Raw genomic sequence first — 13,643 nt, forward strand, 5'->3', positions numbered from 1 at the left:
AAAATAAATTAGCAACTCCCAATCCACTGCTTATCCCTGGGCTGCATGGAATCCATTGACCTTTTGGGATCCTGCCAGGTACTTGCGACCTGGATTGGCCTATGCTGGAAACAAGATACTGGGCTTGATGGACTTTTGGTCTGACCCAATATGGAAAATTGTATGTTCTTATGTAACAAGGCCTAAATAAATCAAACTTCAATTAAGTGACCATTTGAGGCTTGTTGCTGAGAAATGCAATATGTTGGGAAGGAACAAACATATATATTATATGGATATCTGGCTCCTTGGTGTTTAATGTTTAACATTAATATTGAATAGCCAAGCTATTACTGTATTTCTTCATTATTCACGCTGTGACTTTCCCCTGACATTTGTTGAGTCATAATCCTCAACTGCCTTGGGTTTTGCCCTACACACTCTGATCTACCATCACATAACTCTCAAACCCACTCTCCATCCTCATTTCTTTGGTACAAATTCCTATGTTCTGATTGTTGGGGTGATTATAAATATACATAAGCTATTTAGGGTAAACAACATTCTTACTCATTCTACCTATATGCTTTGTTTCTCATTATTTATTGGATCACAGTTGTGAATTATTTGCATTTAGCTTAATGTTATGAGAAAAAGTTGCCATACGACAAGCCCTGATATATCAAACAACATGATACTGGGCTATTTTACACCCCCTAACTACACCAAGCTCTGAAAGCGAGACATGAATCCAAATGTATTAAACAATTTCCCCCATTACGTAAACAGAGAGATAGATGCTCCTTGCTATAAATGGAAGATGCTGGTCATCCTGCACACACTCAGATGGATCTGAAGTATCTCACATATTGTGTAATATTTTATAAGCCTCTTCTCTAGAGAGAAGTACCTCACTGAGTTTGTTGGATGTCAGGTCTCCCAGCAATAATGTGTCTGAAGTATGGGCCACCAGATACCTCTCCTTTCCAAGGATCTTCACTTCATCAATTTCATAGCCATAGTGAGACTTCAGAACTACTCGGGTTCCTGTTGACAGATTCTTCACAATCACCTGAACCCAATCAGAAAACAGTATGGGAATGGAAACAAGTTATATGAGTGTCTTGTATAGTGTATATGTCAGAGATAGGCTGTGGTACTTGCAGATTATGAAGACAGCAATGGGTTCTTAGAACAAGTTTCTTTGCTGAACCAGCTTTGTTTCTTAAATGTATACATACCTACAAATCACAGTATAATACTTCTAATTACAAACACAATATCTAAGAAACCAAAATATCTGCAAAAGAAGGGCAGAATTGGAAGGAGTACGGTGATGCAGTGAGAAGTAAGGGATAGAAAAGATGCCAGAAAAAAGCAAATTGAGACTGCAAACTTGGGTACAAATGAAAGCTCCTGCTTCAGAGAGATAGGTTAACAAGTAGTAGTTTGTACCCTTTTGGCACTTCAGTCATCCAGGCGTAATCAAGCTCTGCTTGCATAGCAAAAGAGAGGGACTTGCACAAATTACAGAAAAACTGGTATAAGAGAAATTAGAAGTTGTAAAGATATAAATAGATCAAGAGTCACATACAGATGCAGTCACATCTCTTGGCATGAAAGCTTACTGGTCACCTATGGTTTAATCTCATCTTCACTATTAAGATTTCAAAATATTTCGGGGATCCATATCAATATACACAAATGTGGTTTGAGACAAATCATTTATGCACAGTGACAAAACAAAGAGACATTTATCTCCCCAGATGAGAAGAAAACAGATATAGGATCTCAGAACACAATGTGGCAGGATCCATGAGGAAGATTTATTGACATGGCATAGTTTTGGGAACGGTGGTAAGGTACCAATGCCAACTAGAGTTAGAGAAAATCAGAACTGTCATTTACTGCAGCTGCCTTCTTCTACCACTTACCTGACTGGGCCCCACATACGTCATCTCAAACTTATTCTTATAAATACTTCTCCTCAAGCAGCAGTCAAACTGTTCTACCCCTCCGCACAGTGTTCCCTAAGAAAGAAAAAATGGATATACGAGATCTGCATACCACACATCATTAATCCCATTCACAGATTCCCCACCCCCACCCCACCCCCAATCACATCTACCTATCAGGAAAATATCAACTGGAAAAGACACAACAAAATATTAAAGACAAAATTGTTTACCTGTAATAGGTGTTCTCTAAAAGACAGCAGTTCACCACTCAACACAAATGAACAAAAACATCCAACAGTGCCAACACAAGAGCACTTTTTCCACACCATGAAAACCTGAAGACCCTATTGGGCATGCATAGCGGTTTCTGTGGCATACATCAGTTTTGTAATTAAGCTCTTGAGTTCAACTCTAGAAGGGGAGGAGGAATGAACTGTATACATGACTGATGAATTGCTGACTTCAGAGAACATCTGCTACAAGTAAACAATTTTTGTTTCTCTAAAGATAAGTAGTTCACCTAGTCAAATAGATAGGACTCTCTAGCTAATGGTTGTCTTCAGGATAAAAGAGAAAAATAATCCACCAACTGGTGTGTTTTAAAACTCCCTCGCTTTTTTTTTTTTTTTTTTTTTTTAAATAGGAGACTACCCAAAATAATAAACATGGGTCCTAGATGGGGCTTGAGTCGGGCTTTAACCTTTAAAGAGACTCTGAAGATTAGTCTGCCCAAACCTGCTATTGTGTTGGGAATCTGCATCCAAACAATAGTGAGATGTAACAGAATGAAGAAGTCCATGATACAACTCTGCATATTTCTTCAGAGGCTGCACACAGCTCAGATGGATTGCTGATGCAGCACTGGCCCTAACATTATGGAGTTTGACATACCCTTACAAGGTCAAATCTTGCTTCGAAGCAAGAAAAGGAAGTGCAGTCTGCTAACCATTTAGAAAGAATTCTCTTTGAAATAATAATCTCAGGCATGCTGGGGCAAAATGAAACAAAAAGCTGGGTGGAACTTCCGAGTTCACTCCAGATATAGCTTTTCCAGGAACATAAGCCCCTTGTCCGCATCTAGCTTGCTCATTCCTCTGCCTTTTCTCATTTTCTGAGCTTAGAGGCACGCTGGACCCTTTTCTGAGCTTTGTGGCACGCTGGACCCTTTCTGTATTCTCTTCGGTAGTTTACCGATTGTTACTCACCCAAGATGTATTTTTCATTTATTACCCAGTATTATGGTGCACATTCCTTCAGGTAGTTAACTGTTTTTTTTCTGGACCATAGTTTCCACTATCCCAGTTACTTGTACTCCTTGTTCCATGTACCGCCTCCGGGCGAACTCGTTGTTCTCAGTTTCAATGTAAACCGATGTGATTTGTATGTCATACAGGAACACCGGTATATAAAAATTAAAAATAAATAAATATAGGGTGATGGCTCTCCTACAATTCAAGGTATGCAGGGCTTGTTTACCTTTGCTGATATGTGGCTGTGGGGAAAATGCTGAAAGGATAATTGATTGATTATGATTGATGGATGATGTCAGCGACCAGCTCATTCTAAGGCCCTGCGCCATGAATTTGATCACCCTCCATATCCAGCATGCAATCATCAGATTCTGCTGTTGTGTGGATTAGAATACCTGTTTCTCTCTGTATATTTGTTTTTTTTCTCTGGTTGGTGTTTTCTTCCTTCCCCTGGTTATTGGTGCCTGAATCATCGGTCAGCTGACTTGTTCTTCCCACTGGATGACTTCAGGAGCTGGCTCACTCAAAGATCCTGCACAGACACCAGATTTGATCACCCTCTATATCCAGTCCTGACTGCTTCAATCACTAGATTCTGCTGTTGTGTGGACTAGAATCTCTGTTCTTGCTCTGCATACCTGCTTGTTTCTCAGGTTGGTGTTTTCTTCCCTCCTTATGGCTCCTGTGCCTGAATCACTGCGCAGCGGACTCGCTTCTCCCACCAGATGAAGTCAGGGGCCAGCTCATTGAAAAGGTTCCATGCTAATGGCACTGCGCAGTGGAGGAGTATGCACCTCTGTCATGCACATGCTCCTTTGTGCAAAGAGGTAAAGCTTCCCTGGATCCTCCCTATCATGACTTCTTTGCGGGGCCTAGAGCCTGCCTACCACACCTTTTTTGGTTTCTGCTGTCTGAACTGCTTTTTACATCCTTTTCCTCTCACATCTTAGCAGGTCCCTTTGCCATCCCTGTTTGTACCAGACATGGTAGGTATTATTTTCCCCCATTCACCTTTTAGTCTCTTTTAGCACCTAGACAATCTTTTCTCCAGACCATTACTCCTTCCTTCAGGTCTTTCAAACATCTCCATAAGTTCTTACACTCTCTGCAACTTAACTGTGCTCTACTCAATGGCCATTCTGTTACCAACAGGTCACCACTGAGTGCTGATCTTATCACTACCCAAAATTTAGATATACTTTTTGACACAAACTTGGCTTAAACCAGGTGACACTCTTTGTTTCATTGAGCTTGCCTGCCAAATTACTCTTTTTGTTTTTAAAGCTATATATTTAAAAAATGGAGGAGGGGTGGCAGTCATTTATCATACTTCACTTAAGAGCAGAGAGTTCAAGATATCTTCCAGACTGTCTATTGAGGTTCTCTTTCTTCAGCTTTGCAAAAACTGTAAATTTAATCTCTTGTTAATCTATTAGCTTCCTTCAGTTTCCAGCTTGTTGCTGCACGACCTTGTGGCTTTGATTAGTGAATGCACACTTAGAAGTTCCCACTTGCTCTTGCTAGGAGATTTCAACTTCCACACAGACAAACCCTCAAAGCCTATAGAAGCACAATTTTTTTTCAACTGTGTCCAACCTGCAGCTCATATGATGAATACATTGTCCTACATATAAGGACAAGCACAGCTTAGATCTCATTTCTTCAATAGACAAAGTAATCTTACCCTCTTACTTTTTAAAAAACTTTCCTTTCACTTGGACAGATCATGTCTGAATGCATATTGTATACTTGACAACCTGGTTCAGTTCTTTTCCTTCTCATATGCTGAGCTTTTGTATTTTGGAGAGAGGTTTTTCTTCTCTGTACTGCTACTATGCGGATGTTTGTATTGTCTTGGATATCTGACATGTGCCTTATGATGTGCCTTATGAAGTTTTTAAAGTTATAAAATTATAAATAAAGAGTTATAAAACAAAAAAATAATGCAACCAAATGCAAATTGTAGAAACCTATCTTCACTATGAAGATTTATCTGAAATACTGGGTAAAAAGTGTTACAATGAGTACCAATCTATTTTTTCAGAGAGTCTGTGTTTAAAAAGAAACTCCAAAAATGTTCACGTCTATCGCTACCTCATGGGAAAAGATGTATCTTCTCCAAAACTGTTCACTATAAATCCAAGAATAAATGTCCCTGCAATACTTAACAAATGTACATTAGATTTGTTATTCATTGTCAAATACACTAAGATAACTTTCAAAATGGCACACATGCGCGCACATGTCAGCCCACGCCCGGGTACGAGGTCATTTTATAACATACACATGAATATGTGCACATGCTATAAAATAGCCTGGCTATGTGCATGTGAGCCAAAAATTGCATGTCAGCACAAATCCCACTTCTACCACATAAATTGGGGATTTTTTAAAAGGGGCATACACCGATACCATTCCCAGTTTTACCAGTTTGTCCTCAGCTCATCCAGTTGAACTAGATCCTCCAATATCTCCACACACACCCCCCCTCCCCCGGGGTTGATAGACTTCACTTCCCACAGTTAGCCCCAACTTTAAAACTTTGCAGATCTGCCTAGTTTTCTTTAAATTTTAACTTACATGGCATCCATAGGAAAAGTAAAGTTGTGCACTGTTGTGTCAGTCGGTGCCCGATGCCCTCTCTCTGCCCTCCTTACCACCTCCCTCTTCGTCCACGGGAAGATTGGCTGCCACGGCGTCCTTCTGCCGAGGTCCCCCCGGCGTCCCCGATCGGCTCGACGCTGCAACTGCCATGTTTCCTGGAGGCCTAGGGGCGCGCGCGGCGCAGCCCCAACTGAAGTACCGGCGATGGCGCGAACCTCGGGGACGTCCCCCGAAGATGACGTCACCCGCGACGGATATTTAAGGTCTCAGTATTTGCTAACAGATCGAGTTAGCAAGGAATGTCTTCGGCCTCGCTCCAACTTCCAAGCTACTCTGCCTCCTCGGACTTACCAGGGTTTTGCTACCTAAGCTATTCTGCCTCCTCGGACTTACCAGAGGTACTCGCTCCTCGAGGGCCCCTGTTCCCAGACTTGCTCCGTATACTCTTCTGCCTGGAAGTCATCACTACCAACTATATCAGCTACATCAGTGAGTTACCATCTTTCTCTCTGAGCTTTCCCTGGAACCAGGTACTCGCTCCTCGAGGGCCTATACATTCCACCTCCTGGGCTTCATTGGGGCATTGTGTGAGTGTTACCATCTGCATACCCTGCCTACTCACTATATCTCAGTTTCTCTACAGCTCAGCCTCCAGGGATCACTGTTCCAGTATCTGAGGGACTACGGCCCAGCCGGGCTTACCAGCTCACTACTGCCATCTCTGGTGGTTCAGTATACTGTCTACTAAAAGAACTAGTGTGTGTTTGTCTCCTAACTCTGTGCCTGACCAGTGTTCCCTTTCAGGATCATTCCCCGGGGGCGTGGTCATCTGCCACTGGTCCAAGGATCCACCCACAACTCTCCTATATAACCACAGATTGCTAACTCCCTAGCAGACTGCTAACTCCTATAACATCATGCACGCTGAGACGTATCAGTATTTATGTGCACATCTTAGGTTCAAGCCCTGAAACTCCTGTGCCCTGCCCAGACCACATTCATGCCCCATCCCTTTTTGAAAACTTTCAAGATGTGCGCACTGCAGGAGATACACATGTATCTTGGCAGCTTTTAAAATCTGTTCAACGTGTGCAAGCACAACTTCTTCGTGTATCCCCTAATTAATGCACACGTCAGGCTTTTAAAATTCACCTTTTTGTCAATCTCAGAAGATATTCAAGCCCAGATTGTTACATAAGAAGAACTTAAGCAACAAGTCTCTCTGGACAGCTTTGATTCCACACTACCATTGTCACAAAGGAATCTTACTGCTTTCCCTTGCAGAATTATCCTGAAATGAGGCAGAGTCAAGCAAATCGCTTGTCTCCAATCTGTTTATGGACCAAAATGCTTCCATCTTTGACCATCTCCCTTGGACATAATGACTCTGACAATGTACTCCCTAACCCTTTGAACCTGCATCTGTTTCAACTTTTATCCAAGATTGGGGGGGGGGGGGGGGGGGGGGAAGGCCTAATAATATTCCTTTTAAAAGATTTTCTTTGTTCAACAAGCAGAAAAGATTGTCCTTTACTGAGGAAGGCAGAAAAACTAAGGCACTGTACTTCTGGAACTAAGGGGACCATTGTGAGAGTAGAGCATATTGCAGCAATCACTTGTGAGCTCTTGCCCAAGGTACTAAGCCTATTTATGATACCATAGTGCCCAAGAGTTGAAGATAATTTTAAAGCATCCAAAAGCATGGGACTGAGGAAACACCTTGACTGAAGAATAGTTTTCTCTGTTCTCTTCTGATAGGAAAACTTTCCTATCTTTGGTATTGAAAATGGCACCCAAAAGTTCTAGAGTTTGAGTAACATAGAAACATAGAAATGACGGCAGAAGAAGACCAAACGGCCCATCCAGTCTGCCCAGCAAGCTACGTACTTTATCCATTTTTTTTCCCTATTTCTCTCTCCCACCTGTTACTATTGGCTTCCAGTACCCTCCAGCCCTAATTCCCCTCCACCCCACCACCAATTTATAGAGCAGCTCCGTATCTGCATCCAAGTGACATACAGCTCAATTAGGGGTAGCAACAGCTGTAACAAGCAGGCCACACCCTTGCCCCATACTCTTACCCACCCCTGTTTTTATTTTTTTGTTTGTTTTTTTATTTATTTTTTTTGGAGATAGCAGCCCTCCATCCTTCCGCTCCGTGAAGGTGGAACACTAACTACTGGCCACTGGCATGCCATACTGGGTCAGACCAAGGGTCCATCAAGCCCAGCATCCTGTTTCCAACAGTGGCCAATCCAGGCCATAAGAACCTGGCAAGTACCCAAAAACTAAGTCTATTCCATGTTTATCTCATGCAGGATAAACATCCTGCATGAGACTAAATACAAAATTGAATCTTTATGGGTAGAAATCCCTTGTGTATCAGGGAAGACTACAGTGATAGGGGTATACTACCGTCCACCTGGTCAAGATGGTGAGATGGACAGTGAAATGCTAAGAGAAATTAGGGAAGCTAACCAAATTGGTAGTGCAGTAATAATGGGAGACTTCAATTACCCCAATATAGACTGGGTAAATGTATCATCGGGTCACGCTAGAGAGATAACGTTCCTGGATGGAATAAATGATAGCTTTATGGAGCAATTGGTTCAGGAACCGACGAGAGAGGGAGCAATTTTAGATCTAATTCTCAGTGGAGCACAGGACTTGGTGAGAGAGGTAACGGTGGTGGGGCCGCTTGGTAACAGTGATCATAATATGATCAAATTTGATTTAATGACTGGAAAAGGAACAGTGTGCAAATCCAAGGCTCTCATGCTAAACTTTCAAAAGGGAAACTTTGATAAAATGAGAAAAATTGTTAGAAAAAAACTGAAAGGAGCAGCTACAAAAGTAAAAAATGTCCAAGAGGCGTGGTCATTGTTAAAAAATACCATTCTAGAAGCACAGTCCAGATGTATTCCACACATTAAGAAAGGTGGAAAGAAGGCAAAACGATTACCGGCATGGTTAAAAGGGGAGGTGAAAGAAGCTATTTTAGCCAAAAGATCTTCATTCAAAAATTGGAAGAAGGATCCAACAGAAGAAAATAGGATAAAGCATAAACATTGGCAAGTTAAATGTAAGACATTGATAAGACAGGCTAAGAGAGAATTCGAAAAGAAGTTGGCTGTAGAGGCAAAAACTCACAGTAAAAACTTTTTTAAATATATCCGAAGCAGAAAGCCTGTGAGGGAGTCAGTTGGACCGTTAGATGATCGAGGGGTTAAAGGGGCACTTAGAGAAGATAAGGCCATCGCGGAAAGATTAAATAATTTCTTTGCTTCGGTGTTTACTGAAGAGGATGTTGGGGAGGTACCCGTAATGGAGAAGGTTTTCATGGGTAATGATTCAGATGGACTGAATCAAATCACGGTGAACCTAGAAGATGTGGTAGGCCTGATTGACAAACTGAAGAGTAGTAAATCACCTGGACCGGATGGTATACACCCCAGAGTTCTGAAGGAACTAAAAAATGAAATTTCAGACCTATTAGTAAAAATTTGTAACTTATCATTAAAATCATCCATTGTACCTGAAGACTGGAGGATAGCAAATGTAACCCCAATATTTAAAAGGGGCTCCAGGGGCGATCCGGGAAACTACAGACCGGTAAGCCTGACTTCAGTGCCAGGAAAAATAGTGGAAAGTGTTCTAAACATCAAAATCACAGAACATATAGAAAGACATGGTTTAATGGAACAAAGTCAGCATGGCTTTACCCAGGGCAAGTCTTGCCTCACAAATCTGCTTCACTTTTTGAAGGAGTTAATAAACATGTGGATAAAGGTGAACCGGTAGATATAGTATACTTGGATTTTCAGAAGGCGTTTGACAAAGTTCCTCATGAGAGGCTTCTAGGAAAAGTAAAAAGTCATGGGATAGGTGGCGATGTCCTTTCGTGGATTGCAAACTGGCTAAAAGACAGGAAACAGAGAGTAGGATTAAATGGGCAATTTTCTCAGTGGAAGGGAGTGGACAGTGGAGTGCCTCAGGGATCTGTATTGGGACCCTTACATTTCAATATATTTATAAATGATCTGGAAAGAAATACGACGAGTGAGATAATCAAATTTGCAGATGACACAAAATTGTGCAGAGTAGTTAAATCACAAGCAGATTGTGATAAATTGCAGGAAGACCTTGTGAGGCTGGAAAATTGGGCATCCAAATGGCAGATGAAATTTAATGTGGATAAGTGCAAGGTGATGCATATAGGGAAAAATAACCCATGCTATAATTACACGATGTTGGGTTCCATATTAGGTGCTACAACCCAAGAAAGAGATCTAGGTGTCATAGTGGATAACACATTGAAATCGTCGGTTCAGTGTGCTGCGGCAGTCAAAAAAGCAAACAAAATGTTGGGAATTATTAGAAAAGGAATGATGAATAAAACGGAAAATGTCATAATGCCTCTGTATCGCTCCATGGTGAGACCGCACCTTGAATACTGTGTACAATTCTGGTCGCCGCATCTCAAAAAAGATATACCGTATTTCCACGCACATAACCCGCGGGTTATGTGCGTTTTTACCTACCCCGCATGCCCCCCGCGGGGTATAAACGTGGGCGGGTTATCCAGAAAAAATTTTACAGCAGCGGTTAACATCTCTCTCCCCCCGCCCCGGCGGGGGGAGAGAGATGTTAACCGCTGCTGTAAAATTAGGCAATTCAATAAGGCAATTCAATAAGGCAATTCAGGTATTATTATTATTATTTTTTTTAAATTTATACGATACCGTAATAGCCCCGAAAGAAATGCTGCTTAGGTAGAAGGACAAACGCCCTGTATCAGGGCCGCCACGCGCACAACTGTAAACGTTGCCAAGGGAGCGCGAGGTACAAATCTCGCAACACTGTAAGAGCTGTGCCATTGGCTGGGAGAGAAGAGAGGGGCGCTGCGGCAAAATCCCTGCAGACGACCGCTGGCAATCGGGACGCTGAAGAAGGAAGGCTGAGTGAAGGCGCGTGCTGAAACAAAAAGGAGAGCACTCAAGCCCTGCAAGGAACACAGCGATGCGCGAGGAGGAAGCCGCAGCAACCCCTACACGCGTCCGGTGGTGTCGAACGTCGCAGGAGCAAGGCAAGAGTGAAAGCACGCGCCGAGCACAAAACTGCAGGTAACCCGGTGATGTCTGGATCGAAAAGGGGAGCTCCGCTGTAGGCTCGCACCCCGGGGCAGGCCATGAAAATGCTGGGCATGGGGCTGTACACGGCGCGCAGAGTGCGCAAGGTCAGTGTGCGGGTTATATGAGGAGGCGGGGTATATAAAAACTTTTTTACATAAATCTTGAAAACCTGCGGGTTATGTGTGTGGGCGGGTTATATACGTGGGCGGGTTATTGTCGTGGAAATACGGTAATTGCGATGGAGAAGGTACAGAGAAGGGCTACCAAAATGATAAGGGGAATGGAACAACTCCCCTATGAGGAAAGACTAAAGAGGTTAGGACTTTTCAGCTTGGAGAAGAGACGACTGAGGCGGGATATGATAGAGGTGTTTAAAATCATGAGAGGTCTAGAACGGGTAGATGTGAATCGGTTATTTACTCTTTCGGATAGTAGAAGGACTAGGGGACACTCCATGAAGTTAGCATGGGGCACATTTAAAACTAATCGGAGAAAGTTCTTTTTTACTCAACGCACAATTAAACTCTGGAATTTGTTGCCAGAGAATGTGGTTCGTGCAGTTAGTATAGCTGTGTTTAAAAAAGGATTGGATAAGTTCTTGGAGGAGAAGTCCATTACCTGCTATTAAGTTCACTTAGAGAATAGCCACTGCCATTAGCAATGGTTACATGGAATAGACTTAGTTTTTGGGTACTTGCCAGGTTCTTATGGCCTGGATTGGCCACTGTTGGAAACAGGATGCTGGGCTTGATGGACCCTTGGTCTGACCCAGTATGGCATTTTCTTATGTACTGTTGCTAGTAATAGCAGTGGCTATTTTCTAAGTCAACTTAATTAATAGCAGGTAATGGACTTCTCCTCCAAGAACTTATCCAATCCTTTTTTAAACACAGCTATACTAACTGCACGAACCACATCCTCTGGCAACAAATTCCAGAGTTTAATTGTGTGTTGAGTAAAAAAGAACTTTCTCCGATTAGTTTTAAATGTGCCACACGCTAACTTCATGGAGTACCCCCTAGACTTTCTATTATCCAAAAGAGTAAATAGCCAATTCACATCTACCCGTTCTAGACCTCTCATGATTTTAAACACCTCTATCATATCCCCCCTCAGCCGTCTCTTCTCCAAGCTGAAAAGTCCTAACTTCTTTAGTTTTTCCTTCTCTGTACCTTCTCCATCGCAATTATATCTTTTTTGAGATGCGGTGACCAGAATTGTACACAGTATTCAAGGTGCGGTCTCAGCATGGAGTGGTGCTTTTTGCATAATTTATTATCCAGTCCAAAATCTCTAGAACTCCTAATGCTCGTGTAGTTGCCTTCCTTACTTCTTGAAAGGTTTTCGCTCTGATTAACCAATCGTCTAAACATGAATGAATCATAATTCATGCTTTTCGAAGATAGGCTGTTATCACTACCATCATTTTGGTGAAGATTATAGGTACTGTTGCTAAACCAAAAGGCAAAGCTCCAAACTGAAAATGTCTTTTTTTTTTTTTTTACACAAAATTGAAGGTATTTTTGATGTTGCAAAAAGGATAGGAATATGGAAATATGCCTCCTTCTGGTCTAATTAAGTTAGAAATGCCCCTCGGTATACCAACAAAATAACTGTGTGAAAGATTTCCATTCAGAAATAAGAAACGTAAAACTCTATTCACCCCCTTTAAATCCAGAATTGGTCTTTGATTTCCATCCATTTTTGGTATGATGAATAAATTGAATAAAATCTTTTTCTTTGCTCTTGAAGCGGAACATGACAAATCACCTTAACTTCTAATAGCTTGCATAAGGTTTCTTGAACTGCATCTTTCTTTATCTTTGTGAGGTATGGAGACTCCACAAACCTGTCCTTTATAGGGTGTGTAAGATCTAATAGATATCCATTTTGTATTATTTCCAATACCCACTAGTCCGAAGTTATGTGGATCCACTCTCTGAAAAAATGTTGAAGCCATCTCCTTATTGACTACAGCAGAGCGTGGACCCTTCAGGCATCATTGGTGAAGAGATGTTTGGGCGGATTGCCTATTTGAATTAAGTCTGGCTCTTCTTACTCCAAAAAAAGAGCGATTTCTTTCCCTGGAATGATTTATTTGCAAATTGTTTGGTCTGTAACTTTCATATCTTCTGAAATCTACGTATTGGGAATAGACTCTGTAAGATTTATTGTTTAATTTGGTACGATTTTCTGGTAGTCTTTGGGACTTAGAATCACCCAAGTTCCTAACAAGCTTCTCTAACATCTCAGAATAGCATTTATTTTATTCATTCATTCAAAATGTATCAACCACCTATCAACATTTCTATATAAATATTCATAACATTATATAGAAGACAATACTAACCAATAAAACAAAATTATAAAACAATAAAATACTAAAATAGAACATTGTTGGTCTCATAACCTGCATTATCTGTTCTCAGCCAAAGATTAAAAATTATAAATCAAAAGCCTGCTGAAACAAGAAGGCCTTTTCCATCTTCCTGAATTTTGCAAACACACTTTCAACTTTCAGATATGATGGTAAAGTATTCCACAAAGTTGGTCCCTGTACATAAAACAGGCATACCCTCAACTCATCTAAATTAATTATTATGAATGACAGTATAATCAACAATATTTGGGAGGCCAATCTCAATGAGTCTGTTGGTTGATACAATTTTAATGCTGCATTAAAACTGTGATGTGAGGACATTCATCTCTTTAAACACAAA

At 41.4% G+C, this 13,643-nt stretch overlaps 1 protein-coding gene across 1 annotated transcript in view; it reads right to left on the minus strand.

The window, feature by feature from the left end:
* The window catches only part of IFT172 (intraflagellar transport 172), a 649,332-nt gene that overhangs the window by 558,184 nt on the left and 77,505 nt on the right, over positions 1-13,643 (minus strand). The window contains exons 10-11 of the mRNA XM_029596359.1: positions 1,914-2,009; positions 890-1,051 (exon numbers count right to left, since the gene is read on the minus strand). Coding sequence (XP_029452219.1) covers positions 890-1,051; positions 1,914-2,009 — 258 coding nt within the window. The remainder of the gene's footprint in view (positions 1-889; positions 1,052-1,913; positions 2,010-13,643) is intronic.

Source organism: Rhinatrema bivittatum, chromosome 3 (assembly GCF_901001135.1).
Source record: "Rhinatrema bivittatum chromosome 3, aRhiBiv1.1, whole genome shotgun sequence".
NCBI classification, from domain to species: domain Eukaryota; kingdom Metazoa; phylum Chordata; class Amphibia; order Gymnophiona; family Rhinatrematidae; genus Rhinatrema; species Rhinatrema bivittatum.